We start from the raw sequence: 17,031 nt of genomic DNA, 5'->3' as shown, positions 1-17,031 counted from the left end.
AAGAGGGAGAGAGGGAGAGAGAGAGGAAGACAAAGAGAGGGGAGGGGAGAAAGAGGGGAAGGGGAGAGAGAGGGAAAAGAAAAATAGAGAGGAGGAAGAAAGAGAAAGGAGGGGGAGAAAGAAAGAGAAGAAGATAGAGAAAGAAAGAGAGAAAGGAGAGAGAGGGAGAGAAGAAGAGAGAGAAAAAAGAGAGAAAGGAGAGAGAGGGAAGAAGGAGAGAGTGAGGGAAGAAGAGAGAGAGAACAGAAGAGGAAAAGGAGAGAGAGATAGAGAGAGGGAGAGAAAGAGAGAGAGAGAGAGGGGGAGGGAGGGAGAGAGGGAGGGAGGGAGAAAGAAAGGGAGAGGAGAGAGAGAAAGAGTGAGAGGGGAGAGAGAGAGTGGGGAGAGAGAAGGGAGAGAGATAGGGAAAGAAAGAGGGAGAGTGTGAAAACTAGTTTTAGCCTATAAACCAGTTTAAACTGGTTTTTTTAATTAAAACCAGTTTTATTTTTATGAACTGGTTTAAACTGGTGCACTGTATTATAAACTGGTTTAGAACCAATTTCATATGTGACAAAGCAGTTTGGTTCAGTTTTTAAACCATTTAAAATGGTTTAGAGCAATTTCAGTTCACTTTATAGAAAAACTGAACCATGCACACCCTTAAAGTTATGAATATTAATTTATTTTTTATAAAAATTTAATTTATAAAAAAATCTATTTAGAAATATCTATACATTATACCTAACCAAAAATTTAAAGACAAAGTAGTTATTAAAAATTTGTTATAAAAAAAATATTTATTGCTACCAAGTGTTAACGTAGAGAAAAAATTGTAAATGATAGACTAATAATTACAGTATCTATGTTTATATCCTGAAATTGCTATTTTATAGCACATGCTCGAATGGAGAAGTTTGGATATAGAATAATAAAGAATTCTTTTAGGCATACCTGAAATTAAAAGGCATATTTATACAAAATTTTGATGATATATTTAATAGAAGCTAATTTTGATGTGCGTATAGTTGTTTTGCACGTGCGATTAATTACGTAATGTTACAGGAGGAAAAAACTAATTTTTAAAGTGACCACGTGAATGTCATTTAAAAGAACGGATATGATTGCACGACTGTATAAAATATTTTGCACTGTAGTTAGTTGAAAATTAAACTGATGTTTAACAATAGAAATATACGAAAAATTAGAGATCACGGGCATTCCATTTTGGAAAACCACTCTAAAGAAAACAAAACCCAATGGGTTCATCATGAACTGGCCTGAGTGGCTAAGACTAAGAGCATGCTGATAAATCTGTAATTTTATGATGAATTTTTATCTGAGAAGAGGAAATTTTAACAACTTATGTTGCACTTGTTCATTGAGATTGCATGCTTTTGTAAATTTCCTTCTAATTGTGGCAAATTTTTTAAAAAGAAAATACGTTTCATGCTTAAAATTGCCAAGTTTAATTCACTTTTATTCCATTCGATACATTGATATGTTTGTTTAAGTGATATAAGTTTTAGAAGGTTATGATGGCTTAGGAAGTTAGAGAAAAAACGCAAATGCGGATGATTCATGACGAAATAAATACTGTAAGTTCTCCAAGTCTTGCATACGCTTCCTCCTCATCCGTGCGTACGCATCATATGCGCGTACACATGACCCCTGGCACGTGACTCGCTTGAACGAACACTTTTTTGGCGATTTCAATGTCATTTTAGGTCCAAACAAAATCATTTCTGAAGCATTCGAAGCACGGATTAAGTGGGTTTTGATCCTGTTTTAGGGATTTCGGGTGTGTTAATTTAACTTTCCTCTAATTTTAGTTTTTGATCCCGTTGTGGTTGAGTATTGTTTATATTATCAGCTCCTACCATCTGAGGTTACCCGGTTTTTATTATTAGTCTATCGTTTTATTTTTTTACTATTTTTAGTTTAGGAACACGGGTAGAGTTTTCTTTTTTCTTTAATACAATTTGAGATTTTTTATGTTTATTGTTGTTCATTTGAGTTGTTATTATTGCTTTCTTATCTTAGTTAGTTGTAAATTTTATTTTTTCATTTTAGAGACTTGTGTTGGTTAGTTGTTGTTAGGTTTAGTGTTCGCTATCGGCAAGTTGCAAGGTTTATATATTGAGTCAACTGGGTCAAGGCAACTCTGACAATAGTATGCATTCTATTGTTGTAGAAGGTAAGCAAATGTGTTTCGTTAAAGTTGGTAGCAAGCTCCGATAAGGAAATTCCCTCTTTCCATACCATTTTTCCAGTTGCCCAGAGGAGAGAACACGATGACATGTTCTAAGGCTTTAGACCGTACGCAAGATGTTGCTGCAGCAGCCAGCTATTGTTCGCTATTGTGGATTATAGATCCCACTAAAGAGGGAATTACTGATGAAACGTCGATGAAAATGATAAGCGGTCTTTTGGACAAGCGTGTTTGAGAAGATTAAAGTGCGAAACAGTGTTTGGAACGTTGTTTTATATGTGTTCGGTATTTAATTCTGTTGAGTCGTGATTTTTTATCCTAATCTCTCTGTTGTAACACTTTTATTGTGATTATCTCTCCTAAACGTGCATTCTTCTAAAGCAAGAAGTATTTAGCAATCGTTTGTTTTCACCTAAGTTTCCTTAGGTTTGTCGTTGACCTTGTTGTTAACATCCTTGCAAGTGTTAATACATGTAAATATCTTTCATAAAATAGTTTACTCCTATCTAATTCGTTTTAATTTTAGTTTTGAAGTCACTCATTCTTAGATTAAGCTTGTTTTTATAAAGGTGATAATTATAACGTTAGCTAGTTTTTCTTTTCTTAATTGTACAATATCTTCTATGATTGTTTTTGACAAAATAGTTGTAGTATATAGTAGTATAATGAATATAAACTACTTAATAAATTATTAAAAAATGAAAACAGTAGTTATTTTAATATTAGAAAAAAACAAAGGCAAATATGATACAGTGATATTAACGAAATACTTATTCTTCGTGTACTATTTAATTTTAGTAGAGTTAGACATTTTTTAAAAATTAATTAAAATATGTATTTTAAATATTAATTATAAATGTTTGAGTATTTTTTATTTTTTATCTATATATGAACGGGTGAACTGGTTCAATCATTGACTTGGTAGTTGGACTAGAGACTCAGTAACCTAGTAATCCAAGTAGTTCGAACAGCAGTTTAGTTCTAAAACGATGGTTATTATTAATTTATTGAAAAAATATTAACTTGATGTTATAGCAGTGAATAATAATTCTGCTTAAATAGAGTACTAAACAAAATACTATATAAAAATTGTAAAAAAAAGGTATAACAAAGAATAAATTTATTTTTGATAACCTCACATTATTATTTAATAACATTTTTTAACGAGTTATCCACGAAGATATAAAGATATTAAACATTTGGTATTCTTATTACAAATTTTTAAAAACATAAAATTTAGGGCAATTGACTTGAATAAAATAAAAGAGAGAAAGGTTTACTGAAATGCAACAATTGCAACTTCCTTACGTGCATGTCCTGATTTATTATTATGAAAGTCGTGGTTGGTAACCACGATTTCCAATTTATATATAAACCGTTGTAAGCTGGCACAGTTTACAGGTATGAAACATTGAACGTAAACCGCGGTTGCTTACCACGGATTACGCATGAAAAAGGGTGCTAGAAATCGTCGTTGGTTACCACGGTTTATGAAGAAACATTGTGAGCATAAAACCCTGTTGGCTACCACAGTTTATGCGTGAAGTAATATAAATACATTATTCGCTGTAAGTCATCACAGATCACATTTGAAGCAAAGCAAATTTTTTGAAGCTGTGTGGTTGAGAGAATCTGGGGGAGGCTTTGAGGTTTTGAACCATTTGGGTAGTGGAGCCATGGAAGACGAAGCTCGCATGTACCGATTAAATGGCGTTGCGCACATGGCTGGATACATTGACCAAGAGGTTAGTTATACAATCTTGTTGTTGTTGTTGTTGTTGTTGTTGTTGTTGTTGTTGTTGTTGTTGTTGTTATTATTATTGGGAGTTGTTAGTATTATTATTATTGTTGTTGTTAGTATTATTATTCCTGTTGGTATTGTTATTATTGTTATTGTTATTATTAGTATTATTGTTATTATTATTCATATTAATGTTATTATTATCCTTTTTAGTAACTATTGTTATTGTCGTTATTATTATTGTTATTGTTTCTTTATTTTTATCACTATTATTAGACAAAATAGAAAACCAATGTGGGTGTATAATAATGTTTTTAAATTATATTTGCTGTTATTAGTATTGGTCGTATGTTGAGGATTTCCTTATCCACATTTTGCAGCTTACTAGGGTTATTACCGGTGTCAGGAGACAAAAAAATATGTCTTTACACGACTGAATTATACCGTATCTAGAGACCGCGGGCTTGTATCACTTGGCTAGGCTGAACAGTCAGTGGTTCTGGGTTGATGAGCCTCTACTTAGCGCATTCGTTGAGAGGTGGCATCCTGAGACCCACACCTTTCACATGCCGTTTGGGGAGTGCACTATCACTTTGCAAGATGTGGCATATCAGCTGGGTTCGCCCATCGATGGAGAGGCCGTTAGTGGGTGCCTGACTGACTTTGAGAATTTGATAGAGAACGGAAGACCCGCATGGGCGTGGTTTTGCGAGTTGTTTGGGGAGTTACCGCCGCAAAATAAAGTCAAGCAGATGACGGTGTGCTACACATGGTTCCATGAGAGGTTTCGGGTTCTCCCAGCAGATGCTAGTGAAGAGACCGTGCGTATATACGCACGTGCCTATATTCTGTTGTTGTTGTCCTCTCAACTGTTTGCGAACAAGAACGCAAACTGGGTTGACCTTGGCTGGTTGCCTTATTTGGCATCGATGGACGACTTGGGCAGATATAGCTGGGGCTCGGCTGCACTGGCCTGGCTGTATGATGTCTTTGTCGTGGGACAAACAGAAATATTGTTAACTTGGCCGGGCTACTACAGCTTCTATAGTCTTGGATTTTTTGGAGGTTTCCCAGTCTCAGACCCAGTGGTTTTGATGTGTTCGAATTTCCGCTGGCATCCAGGTATGGTTTATTCTTTTCGGTCCATAACTTGTTCAATTTCATATGTTGTCGTTCCTTATGACATGCTTTCAATGAATCTTGTAGGTGGATAGCATATCTACCGAGAAACGATGCAGGAAATTAAAGAGTGGTGTCTACACGCCTTTCTTTGGATAGACTGCGTGTTCGCGATGTGAGTCATTTAGTTATTGCTCTTATAAGTAGTCGTTCATGTTTACTCTGATGGTCTTACCTAACATTACTTTCTCCAATACAGTTTGTATGGGAGCCTTATTCTTCTCCCAATGTTACTGTTGTTGTTCATCCAGAGATACTTGTTGATGGCATCGTAGGCTATGGACGGCGGCCACTAGCCTGATATATTTTGCTGTGATAGAGTGGCATCAAGTGGATAGGGTGGTACCGCAGTTCGACGGTGTTCAGCATCTCCCTCAGTTGGCTCTGAAAATAGATTGGCTCCATGCAAAGGATGGAAGGGATGGAGATCGATGGTTTCCCAGATATATTCAGGAATGGCATTTGCATTGGGAGAACAGGGTTGATTCAGTCATATCAGTCGATTGAGTAGCTGATCCGGGTCCATTAGCGAAGTACTTGGACTGGTGGTGCCGTGTGGCCCATAGATTCCTATCCCCAGATGTTGCATTTCATGATCCTAGACTGATTGTGTTGACCAAGGAGGCTCGTCACAGAGGATCGTCGTAGGCACCTCCCAGGGTGCAGGTTCCCGACAGACCGAACAACAGGCGAGTGAATCGGTATCGGCGTATAGGCACACGTGCCACCGATCGAGAGTGGCGATGGCTCGACGACCTTATGGATGAGGACCTAGGTGGTGCTGATGATGGAGGTGTTATGGATCATCATCTTCCTCGACGTAGAGCCAGACGGCAAGGTGGGCGGGATGGTCGTGGACAGGCTCGAGGTAGAGGACCTCCCGCTGGGGATGATGGTGCTTAGCACGCTGTTGGTGAGGATGTTGGAGGTGTGGACACAGGGATGAATCAGCCCACTTACAAAGTAAGGGGTAGCTCTCAAAAGTTCGGGAGTGTCGGTCTACAGGGATTCGCTGACTTTACTACCGCGGTCGTCGGCATGAACATCGAGGATCCTGTTAGTCAGTCAGAGTTCTTTAGGGATATAGCAAACATACTGAGGGACGACGATGCGACCCATTATAGGCCACAGATGCCTGAGGTTCATTCCCAGTTTGCCGAGTACCAGCCACCGAGTCAGGATGTTTAGCCTCAGTTGCCGGTTTATCTCAATGAGCATGCAACTTCTCCATATAACCCATGGTCTGCGTTAGGAGGGACCTCAGCATCAGCATTCAGTGCCGTTCCGCCACAGACATCCGCAGCAGAGGCTGCTCAGCGATCGAGGAGGATGCGGCGTCCTCCTTTGTGTGGCACCAGAGGTCACCTGCTTGGTCATTTCAACGGTGACGACAGTGACACCATCGAGGATTCTGATTAGTATTGTGATTTTTTTACGTATGGTGGGAACTATGTTTCATTATGTTCTTAGTAGCATCTTTAGGGTTTTATGTATCAGACTATTGTTATATAGTATTAGACATGTATGTGTGTTATATATGTTTTAGGAACTATGGTTATGAACTCATTTGTCACTACTATTAAGCTCTTTCATAAGCCGACCAATGTGTTTCAATTAAACATCTAAAATAAAAGGAGTTAAACAGACGAACTTAATACACTGACCAAACGAACAACATTCATTGACTCCACACCTAACATTACTCAAATTAAGAATTCCTAATACAACTTAGACAATATCAACAAGATCATAAACATCATAACATCTAACCATCCCCGGCAGCAGTATGTCTTCGCTGTCACAGTTCCTCCGCGTATGACCAAGCTAACGGCATAGCCCACAGCGATTCGGGTGATTCTCAGCAAACTGATCCATGCTACCGCGGATTCTGGTTACCTTCGGATGTCCTTCCCTTGCACGCCTCATGTTAGGATTAGGAATGACTGTTGGTCCAGCATATGGGGGCCATAGGCCTTCTGGGATAGGCGGAACAAACCCTTACTTGTACACGTTGAACACCTCAGTCATACGATCGATACACCTCGTGAACATATGATGCTCAATTCAGGTGCGAGTGTGCGCAACATGCAATGACGTGACAACATGGATAATGGAACGCCTGAAAGTGGCCACAATCGCATGTGTGATCCTTAAGGGAAACTCGATAGCTACCTAGTGAGAAGTTTCCGGTCGGTGTCGTCTTAGCCACCGTGTACTCCGATTGGTGCCTATCGTATAATGTGACAGTGAAGCACCTGGAGTCTCTTATGTTTCGATCAATAGCCTTTATCAACGCCTGACAAAATTCATGCCTAGATCCCAGCTGTGTCTCTGCCGTCTGTCCCTGGACCACGAATAGCTCAGCAAGCCTCCTGTAAGTTGCCTTAACCAACGATGTGACCTGGAGGTTGCGAGTTTCCTTTAACACAGAATTCACACATTCACTAATGTTAATTGTCATGTGCCGAAACCGTTTACCGCTATCCTCGTGTTGGGTCCACTTGTCATACTCCATCCGGTTGGCCCAGTCACACATGGCCAGATTCTCAGTCCGCATGATGTCAAACCAGTAATAAAACTCTACTTCAGTTTTTGCATAGGCAGCATTCACCAGCATCCTCCTTGCATCTTTACATTTGAAGCTAAGGCTAAAATTCGTGGCCACATGACGAATACAGAACACTCGAAAAGCATGTGGAGGCAGCCAATCATTCTCGGGGGCCTCAAGTGCAGCCCTAATGCCATTATGCCTGTCAGAGATAACAAGAATACCCTCCTGCAGTGTCACATGCGATCGTAGGTTTGACAAAAAGAATGACCATGACTCTGCATTTTCTCCCTCCACAAGGGCGAAGGCTATCGGGAGGATGTTCGAGTTCCCATCCTGCACTATCGCCAACAATAACGTGCCTCCATACTTGCCATACAAGTGGGTACCATCAATACTCACCAGGGGCTTGCAATGCCGGAAGGCCTCAATGCAGGGTGGAAATGTCCAGAAAAGATGATGAAAGTACATGATGAGCGGATAATTTATACGCTTTTTGGCATTATTTTTAGTATGTTTTTAGTATGATCTAGTTAGATTTTAGTATATTTTTATTAGTTTTTAGTTAAAATTCACTTTTCTGGACTTTACTATGAGTTTGTGTGTTTTTCTGTGATTTCAGGTATTTTCTGGCTGAAATTGAGGGACCTGAGCAAAAATCTGATTCAGAGACTCAAAAGGACTGCAGATGCTGTTGGATTCTGACCTCCCTGCACTCGAAGTGGATTTTCTGGAGCTACAGAAGCCCAATTGGCGCGCTCTCAACGGCGTTGGAAAGTAGACATCCTGGGCTTTCCAGCAATATATGATAGTCCATACTTTGCCCAAGATTTGATGGCCCAAACCGGCGTTCAAAGTCACCTCAAGAAATCCCAGCGTTAAACGCTGGAACTGGCACCCAAATGGGAGTTAAACGCCCAAACTGGCATAAAAGCTGGCGTTTAACTCCAAGAAGAGTCTCTACACGAAATTGCTTCATTGCTCAGCCCAAGCACACACCAAGTGGGCCCGGAAGTGGATTTTTATGTCATTTACTCATCTTTGTACACCTTAGGCTACTAGTTATCTATAAGTAGGACCTTTTACTATTGTATCTGTAGACTTTGGTAGCTATCTTCGTTTTATGCTATCTTAGATCATTGGGAGGCTGGCCATTCGGCCATGCCTAGACCTTATGCTTATGTATTTTCAACGGTGGAGTTTCTACACACCATAGATTAAGGTGTGGAGCTCTGCTGTACCTCGAGTATTAATGCGATTACTATTGTTCTTCTATTCAATTCCGCTTGTTCTTTGTCCAAGATATCACTTGTTCTTCAACTTGATGAAGGTGATGATCCGTGACACTCATCATCATTCTCACTCATGAACAAGGTGACTGACAACCATTCTTGTTCTACAAGCAATCAAAGCTCTAGTGAATATCTCTTGGATTCCTGATAACACGATGCATGGTTGATCGCCTGACAACCGAGTGCTCGCCTGACAAACGAGCCAGCCATTCCGTGAGATCAGAGTCTTCGTGGTATAGGCGAGAACTGATGGCGGCATTCAAGAGAATCCGGAAGGTCTAACCTTGTCTGTGGTATTCTGAGTAGGATTCAATGATTGAATGACTGTGACGTGCTTCAAACTCCTGAAGGCGGGGCGTTAGTGACAGACGCAAAAGAATCACTGGATTCTATTCCGGCCTGATTGAGAACCGACAGATGGATAGCCGTGCCGTGACAGGGTGCGTTGAACATTTCCAATGAGAGGATGGGAGGTAGCCACTGACAACGGTGAAACCCTTGCATAAGCTTGCCATGGAAAGGAGTAAGAAGGATTGGATGAAGACTGTAGGAAAGCAGAGAGACGGAAGGGAAGGCATCTTCATGCGCTTATCTGAAGCTCTCACCAATGATATACATAAGTATCTCTATCTTTATCTTTTATGTTATTTTCGTTTATCACTATACCCATTTGAGTCTGCCTGACTGAGATTTACAAGGTGACCATAGCTTGCTTCATACTAACAATCTCCGTGGGATCGACCCTTACTCACGTAAGGTATTACTTGGACGACCCAGTGCACTTGCTGGTTAGTTGTGCGAAGTTGTGTAATGCCATGGGATTGAACTACCAAGTTTTTGGAGTTCATGACCGGGGATTATGAGAGTTGTGAAAAGTATTGTTCACAATTTCGCGCACCAAGTTTTTGGCGCCGTTGCCGGGGATTGTTTGTGTATGGACAACTGAAGGTTCATCTTGTTGCTTAGATTAGGTATTTTTTTTTTCCAAAATTCTTGAAGATAAATTCTAGAGTTTCATGATGATTTGTTGAAATCTGGCTGGCTGAGAAGCCATGTCTAATCTCATTGGACCGAGGTTTCAACTTATCATCACAAGAGCTTGTTGATCTTTATCAATCTTGCTTTTGGAGCAGTGATCTGCTAAGGCTTGGCTGGCCCTTGGCCATGTCTAGTGTTTTGGACCGAAGCTTTCTTTGAAAGCTTGGCTGGCTGTGAAGCCATGTCTAATTCCTGGACCGGAGTCTTAGACTAGCATTGCACTGATTCCTGGAATTCTCATTAAGAATTTTGATATCTTTTTCCACTTAATTTTCGAAAAAAAAAAACACAAAAAAATTCACAAAATCATAAAAAACCCAAAAATATTTGATGTTTCTTGCTTAAGTCTAGTGTCTCATCTTAAGTTTGGTGTCAATTGCATGCATTCATTTATGTGTCTTAAGGATCTTCAAGTAATTCTTGATGATTTCTTACTCTGATCTTTGAATTCTTTTGACTTGAGTGTTTATGTGTCTCATATAGTGTCAGTAGTATACAAACTGCTAAGTTTAGTGTTTTGCATGCATTGTTATTTGATTCTTGTTGCATTTTGATTATTAAAAAAAAATCCAAAAATATTTTTAATTTATGTTTTTTCAAGTCAATAATACAAAGAATTGAAGATTCAGAACATACTGCAGAAGAATTATACAGAAAAAGCTGGGCATTCAAAAATGCCCAGTGAAGAAGACAGACTGGCGTTTAAACGCCAGCCAGGGTGCCTGGCTGGGCGTTTAAACGCCAGCCAGGGTGCCTGGCTGGGCGTTTAACGCCCAAAAAGGGTGCATTTTGGGCGTTAAACGCCAGAATGGATACCATTCTGGGCGTTTAACGCCAGGATGGCAAAGGGGAAGAATTTTGTTTTCAAATCAATTTTTTTTCAAGTTTTCAAAGTTTTTCAAAATCAAATCTTTTTCAAATCATATCTTTTCAATCAAATGTTTTTCAAAATCAATTTCTTTCCTTTTTCAAAGATACTTACTAACAATTAATGATTTGATTGAACATCTCAAATTTGTTGCCTTTTCTGTTGAGAAAGGTTTAATGTTTGAATCATATCTTTTCTTGTTAGGCAAGTCACTAATTTTCAAAATCAAATCTTTTTAAAATTGTTTTCAAATCATATCTTTTCAATCATATCTTTTTAAAACCATAACTTTTCAATCAAATCTTTTTAATCACATCTTTTTCAAAATAGTTTTCAATCAAATCTTTTTTATTTCTAATTTCAAAATCTTTTTCAAAAATCACTTAATTTCTTTTCCACTTTCAATTTTCGAAAATTATCAATCAATTTTTAAAATGTTTTTAACATCTTTTTAATTAATTTTCGAAAATCCTCTTCCCTCCTTCTCACATCCTTCTATTTATGGAGTACTACTCTTTCTTAATGCACAACTCGAACTCTATCTAATTAAAGTTCGAATTCTTCTCCTTCTTCTTTCTTCTATTTTTCTGTTCTTCTGACACCTCAAGGAATCTCTATACTGTGACATAGAGGATTCCATATTTTCTTGTTTTTTCTCTCTTTCATATGAGCAGAAGCAAAGACAAAGGCATTCTTGTTGAAGCTGACCCTGAACCTAAAAGGACCTTGAAGAGAAAGCTAAGAGAAGCCAAAGCACAACTCTCTTTAGAGGACCTGACCGAATTCTTCAAAGAAGAAGAACACATGGCAGCCGAAAACAACAACAATGCCAACAATGCAAGGAAGGTGCTGGGTGACTTTACTGCACCTACTCCCAACTTCTATGGGAGAAGCATCTCTATCCCTGCCATTGGAGCAAACAACTTTGAGCTTAAGCCTCAATTAGTTTCTCTAATGCAACAGAATTGCAAGTTCCATGGACTTCCAATGGAAGATCCTCATCAGTTTTTAGCTGAGTTCTTGCAAATCTGTGACACAGTCAAGACTAATGGGGTTGACCCTGAGGTCTACAGACTGATGCTATTCCCTTTTGCTGTAAGAGACAGAGCTAGAATATGGTTGGACTCACAACCTAAGGATAGCCTGGACTCTTGGGAAAAGCTAGTCAATGCCTTCTTGGCAAAGTTCTTTCCACCTCAAAAATGGAGTAAGCTTAGAGTGGAAGTCCAAACCTTCAGACAGAAGGATGGAGAATCCCTCTATGAAGCTTGGGAAAGATACAAACAATTAATCAGAAAATGTCCCTCAGACATGCTTTCTGAATGGAGCATCATAGGTATCTTCTATGATGGTCTCTCTGAACTATCCAAGATGTCTTTGGATAGCTCTGCTGGAGGATCTCTTCATCTGAAGAAGACGCCTACAGAAGCTCAAGAGCTGATTGAAATGGTTGCAAATAACCAATTCATGTACACTTCTGAAAGAAATCCTGTGAACAATGGGACTAGTCAGAAGAAAGGAGTTCTTGAGATTGACACTCTGAATGCCATACTGGCTCAGAACAAGATATTGACTCAACAAGTCAATTTGATTTCTCAAAGTCTGTCTGGAATGCAAAATGCACCTGGCAGTACTAAGGAAGCTTCATCTGAGGAAGAAGCTTATGATCCTGAGAACCCTTCAATGGAAGAGGTGAATTACCTAGGAGATTTCTATGGAAACACCTATAATTCTTCATGGAGAAATCACCCAAATTTCTCATGGAAGAATCAAGAGAAACCTCAACAAGGTTTCAATAACAATAATGGTGGAAGAAACAGGTTTAGCAATGGCAAGCCTTTTCCATCATCTTCTCAGCAACAGACAGAGAGTTCTAAGCAGACTACCTCTGACTTAGCAACAATGGTCTCTGATCTAATCAAAACCACTCAAAGTTTCATGAATGAAACAAGGTCCTCCATCAGAAATTTGGAAGGACAAGTGGGTCAGCTGAGCAAAAAAATTACTGAACTCCCTCCTAGTACTCTCCCAAGCAACACAGAAGAAAATCCAAAAGGAGAGTGCAAAGCCATAACCATGGCCGAACATGGAGAGGAAAGAGAGGAGGTGGACGCCACTGAGGAAGACCTCAATGGGCGTGCACCAACCTCCTCTGAGTTCCCCAATGAGGAACCATGGAAATCTGAGGCTCAAAATGAGACCATAGAGATTCCATTGGATTTACTTCTGCCTTTCATGAGCTCTGATGAGTATTCCTCCTCTGAAGAGGATGAGTATGTCACTGAAGAGCAAGTTGCTAAATACCTTAGAGCAATCATGAAGTTAAATGACAAGTTATTTGGAAATGAGACTTGGGAAGATGAACCTCCTTTGCTCACCAAAGAACTGGATGACTTGTCTAGGCAGAAATTATCTCAAAAGAGACAAGATCCTGGGAAGTTTTCAATACCTTGTACCATAGGCACCATGACCTTCAAGAAGGCCTTGTGTGACTTAGGGTCAAGTGTAAACCTCATGCCTCTCTCTGTAATGGAGAAGCTAGGGATCTTTGAGGTACAAGCTGCAAGAATCTCATTAGAGATGGCAGACAATTCAAGAAAACAAGCTTATGGACTTGTAGAGAATGTTTTGGTGAAGATTGAAGACCATTACATCCCTACTGATTTCATAGTCCTAGAGACTGGGAAGTGCATGGATGAAAACATCATCCTTGGCAGACCCTTCCTAGCCACAGCAAAGGCTGTGATTGATGTTGATGGAGGTGAACTGATCATTCAAGTGAATGAAGAATCCTTTGTGTTTAAGGCTCAAGGATATCCCTCTGTCACCATGGAGAGGAAGCCTGAAGAGCTTCTCTCAAATCAGAGACAAACAGAGCCCCCACAGTCAAACTCTAAGTTTGGTGTTGGGAGGCCACAGCCAAACTCTAAGATTGGTGTTGAACCCCCACATTCAAACTCTAAGTTTGGTGTTGGGAGGTTCCAACATTGCTCTGAGAAAATGTGAGGCTCCATGAGAGCCATCTGTCAAGCTACTGACATTAAAGAAGCGCTTGTTGGGAGGCAACCCAATGATTATATTTTATATATTTTCTTTTGTTATTTTATATTTTTTGTAGGTTGATGATCATAAGAAGTCACAAAATCCATTGAAAAAGCAAAAACAGAATAAAAAACAGGAAGAAAAACAGCACACCCTGGAGGGAGAAGTTGCTGGCGTTCAAACGCCAGTAAGCCTAGCAGTTTGGCGTTTAACGCCCAGTCTGGCACCATTCTGGGCGTTTAACGCCAGAAAGGGGCACCAGACTGGCGTTAAACGCCAGAAAAGGGCAAGAACCTGGCGTTAAACGCCAGGAATGGGCACCAACCCGGCGTTTAACGCCAGAATTAGCCCAAAACGTGATTTTGCATGCCATTTGGTGCAGGGATGACTTTTCCTTGACACCTCAGGATCTGTGGACCCCACAGGACCCCCCCCAACCCCACCACCACTCTCTCTCTTCTTCCCCCATTCACCAATCACCTCATTACCTCTTCCCCAAAAAACCCTTCACCTATCAAATCCCATCTTTCTCTTCACCACTCACATCCATCCTTCATAAAACCCCACCAACCTCACCCTTCAAATTCAAACCACTTTCCCTCCCAAACCCACCCATAATGGCCGAACCATCACCCCCCTCTCTCCTATATAAACCCTTCTTCATCCCTTCATTTTCACACAACCTAAACACCACTTCTCCCCCTCTTTGGCCGAATACACCACCATTCCCTTCTTCCTCATTTCTTCTTCTTCTACTCTCTTCTTTCTTCTTTTGCTCGAGGACGAGCAAACATTTTAAGTTTGGTGTGGTAAAAGCGTTGCTTTTTCGTTTTCCATAACCATTTATGGCATCCAAGGCCGGAGAAACCTCTAGAAAGAGGAAAGGGAAGGCAAAAGCTTCCACCTCCGAGTCATGGGAGATGGATAGATTCATCTCAAGGGTGCATCAAGACCACTTCTATGAAGTTGTGGCCTTGAAGAAGGTGATCCCCGAGGTCCCCTTTTCACTCAAAAAGGGTGAATATCCGGAGATCCGTCATGAGATCCGAAGAAGAGGTTGGGAAGTACTTACCAACCCCATTCAACAAGTCGGAATCTTGATGGTTCAAGAGTTCTATGTCAATGCATGGATCACAAAGAACCATGATCAAAGTATGAACCCGAATCCAAAGAATTATCTTACTATGGTTCGGGGGAAATACTTGGATTTTAGTCCGGAAAATGTAAGGTTAGCATTCAACTTGCCTATGATGCAAGGAGATGAACATCCTTACACAAGAAGGGTTAACTTTGATCAAAGGTTGGACCAAGTCCTCACAGTCATATGTGAAGAGGGCGCACAATGGAAGAGAGATTCAAGAGGCAAGCCGGTTCAATTGAGAAGGCATGACCTCAAGCCCATGGCTAGAGGATGGTTGGAGTTCATCCAACGCTCAATCATTCCCACTAGCAACCGGTCCGAAGTTACTCTAGACCGGGCCATCATGATTCATAGCATCATGATTGGAGAAGAAGTGGAAGTTCATGAGGTTATAGCCCAAGAACTCTATAAAGTGGCGGACAAGTCTTCCACCTTGGCAAGGCTAGCCTTTCCTCATCTCATTTGTCACCTCTGTTATTCAGTTGGAGTTGACATAGAAGGAGATACCCCTATTGATGAGGACAAGCCCATCACCAAGAAAAGGATGGAGCACACAAGAGACCCCACTCATCATGAGATCCCTGAGATTCCTCAAGGGATGCACTTTCCTCCACAAAACTATTGGGAGCAACTAAACACCTCCCTAGGAGAACTGAGTTCTAACATGGGACAACTAAGGGTGGAGCATCAAGAACACTCCATTATCCTTCATGAAATTAGAGAAGACCAAAGAATCATGAGGGAGGAGCAACAAAGACAAGGAAGAGACATTGAGGAGCTCAAGCACTCCATAGGATCTTCAAGAGGAAGAAAGAGCCGCCATCACTAAGGTGGACCCGTTCTTTGATTTCCTTGTTCTTTATTCTTCTGTTTTTCGAATTTTATGCTTATATTTATCCATGTTTGTGTCTTGTGATCATTAGTATCTTAGTGTCTATGCCTTAAAGTTATGAATGTCCTATGAATCCATCACCTTTCTTGAATAAAAACGTGCTTAATTGAAAAGGAAAGAATTGCATGAATTCTGAATTTTATAATAGTTTAATTAATCTGATGTGGTGGCAATACTCTTGTTCTCTGAATGTATGCTTAAACAGTGCATATGTATCTTGAATTTGTGGTTCATGAAGGTTGGCTCTTGAAAGAATGATGAAAAAGGAGACATGTTACTGAGGATCTGAAAAATCATTAGAAATGATTCTTGAAGCAAGAAAAAGCAGTGAATACAAAAAAAGAGAGAAAGCAAGCGAAAAAAAAAACCGAAAAAAAGAGAAAAAGAAAGAAAAAGAAAGAATAAAGTTGTGATCCAAGGCAAAAAGAGTGTGCTTAAGAACCCTGGACACCTCTAATTGGGGACTTTAGCAAAGTTGAGTCACAATCTGAAAAGGTTCACCCAATTATGTGTCTGTGGCATGTATGTATCCGGTGGTAATACTGGAAGACAGAGTGCTTTGGGCCACGGCCAAGACTCATAAAGTAGCTGTGTTCAAGAATCATCATACTTAACTAGGAGAATCAATAACACTATCTGGATTCTGAGTTCCTAAGGAAGCCAACCATTCTGAATTTCAAAGGATAGACTGAGATGCCAAAACTGTTCAGAGGCAAAAAGCTAAAAGCCCCGCTCATCTAATTAATACTGATCTTCATAGATGTTTTTGGAATTCATTGCATATTCTCTTCTTTTTATCTTATTTGATTTTCAGTTGCTTGAGGACAAGCAACAATTTAAGTTTGGTGTTGTGATGAGCGGATAATTTATACGCTTTTTGGCATTATTTTTAGTATGTTTTTAGTATGATCTAGTTAGTTTTTAGTATATTTTTATTAGTTTTTAGTTAAAATTCACTTTTCTGGACTTTACTATGAGTTTGTGTGTTTTTCTGTGATTTCAGGTATTTTCTGGCTGAAATTGAGGGACCTGAGCAAAAATCTTATTCAGAGACTCAAAAGGACTGCAGATGCTGTTGGATTCTGACCTCCCTGCACTC

General features: G+C 39.9%; 1 protein-coding gene and 1 non-coding gene across 2 annotated transcripts; both read right to left on the bottom strand.

Annotated features, from left to right (window-relative positions):
• Positions 1-6,935: 6,935 nt before the first annotated feature.
• LOC130965983 (uncharacterized) lies at positions 6,936-8,130 on the bottom strand. Its single transcript, XM_057890732.1, has 2 exons — positions 7,284-8,130; positions 6,936-7,087 (listed from the first exon to the last, which is right to left on the bottom strand). The coding sequence occupies exons 1-2, from the start codon at positions 8,128-8,130 to the stop codon at positions 6,936-6,938; spliced, it is 999 nt and encodes a 332-aa protein (XP_057746715.1).
• Positions 8,131-12,066: 3,936 nt separating this feature from the next.
• Positions 12,067-12,174, bottom strand: LOC130971317 (small nucleolar RNA R71). Its single transcript, XR_009082542.1, has one exon. It is a non-coding gene; the product is annotated as a small nucleolar RNA R71 (small nucleolar RNA).
• Between the last annotated feature and the right edge of the window lie 4,857 nt (positions 12,175-17,031).

The sequence above is a fragment of the Arachis stenosperma genome, chromosome 3 (genome assembly GCF_014773155.1).
Source record: "Arachis stenosperma cultivar V10309 chromosome 3, arast.V10309.gnm1.PFL2, whole genome shotgun sequence".
Lineage (NCBI taxonomy): Eukaryota > Viridiplantae > Streptophyta > Magnoliopsida > Fabales > Fabaceae > Arachis > Arachis stenosperma.
Note: the sequence above shows the minus strand (reverse complement) of the source record. Positions and strands in the feature narration are given on the sequence as shown.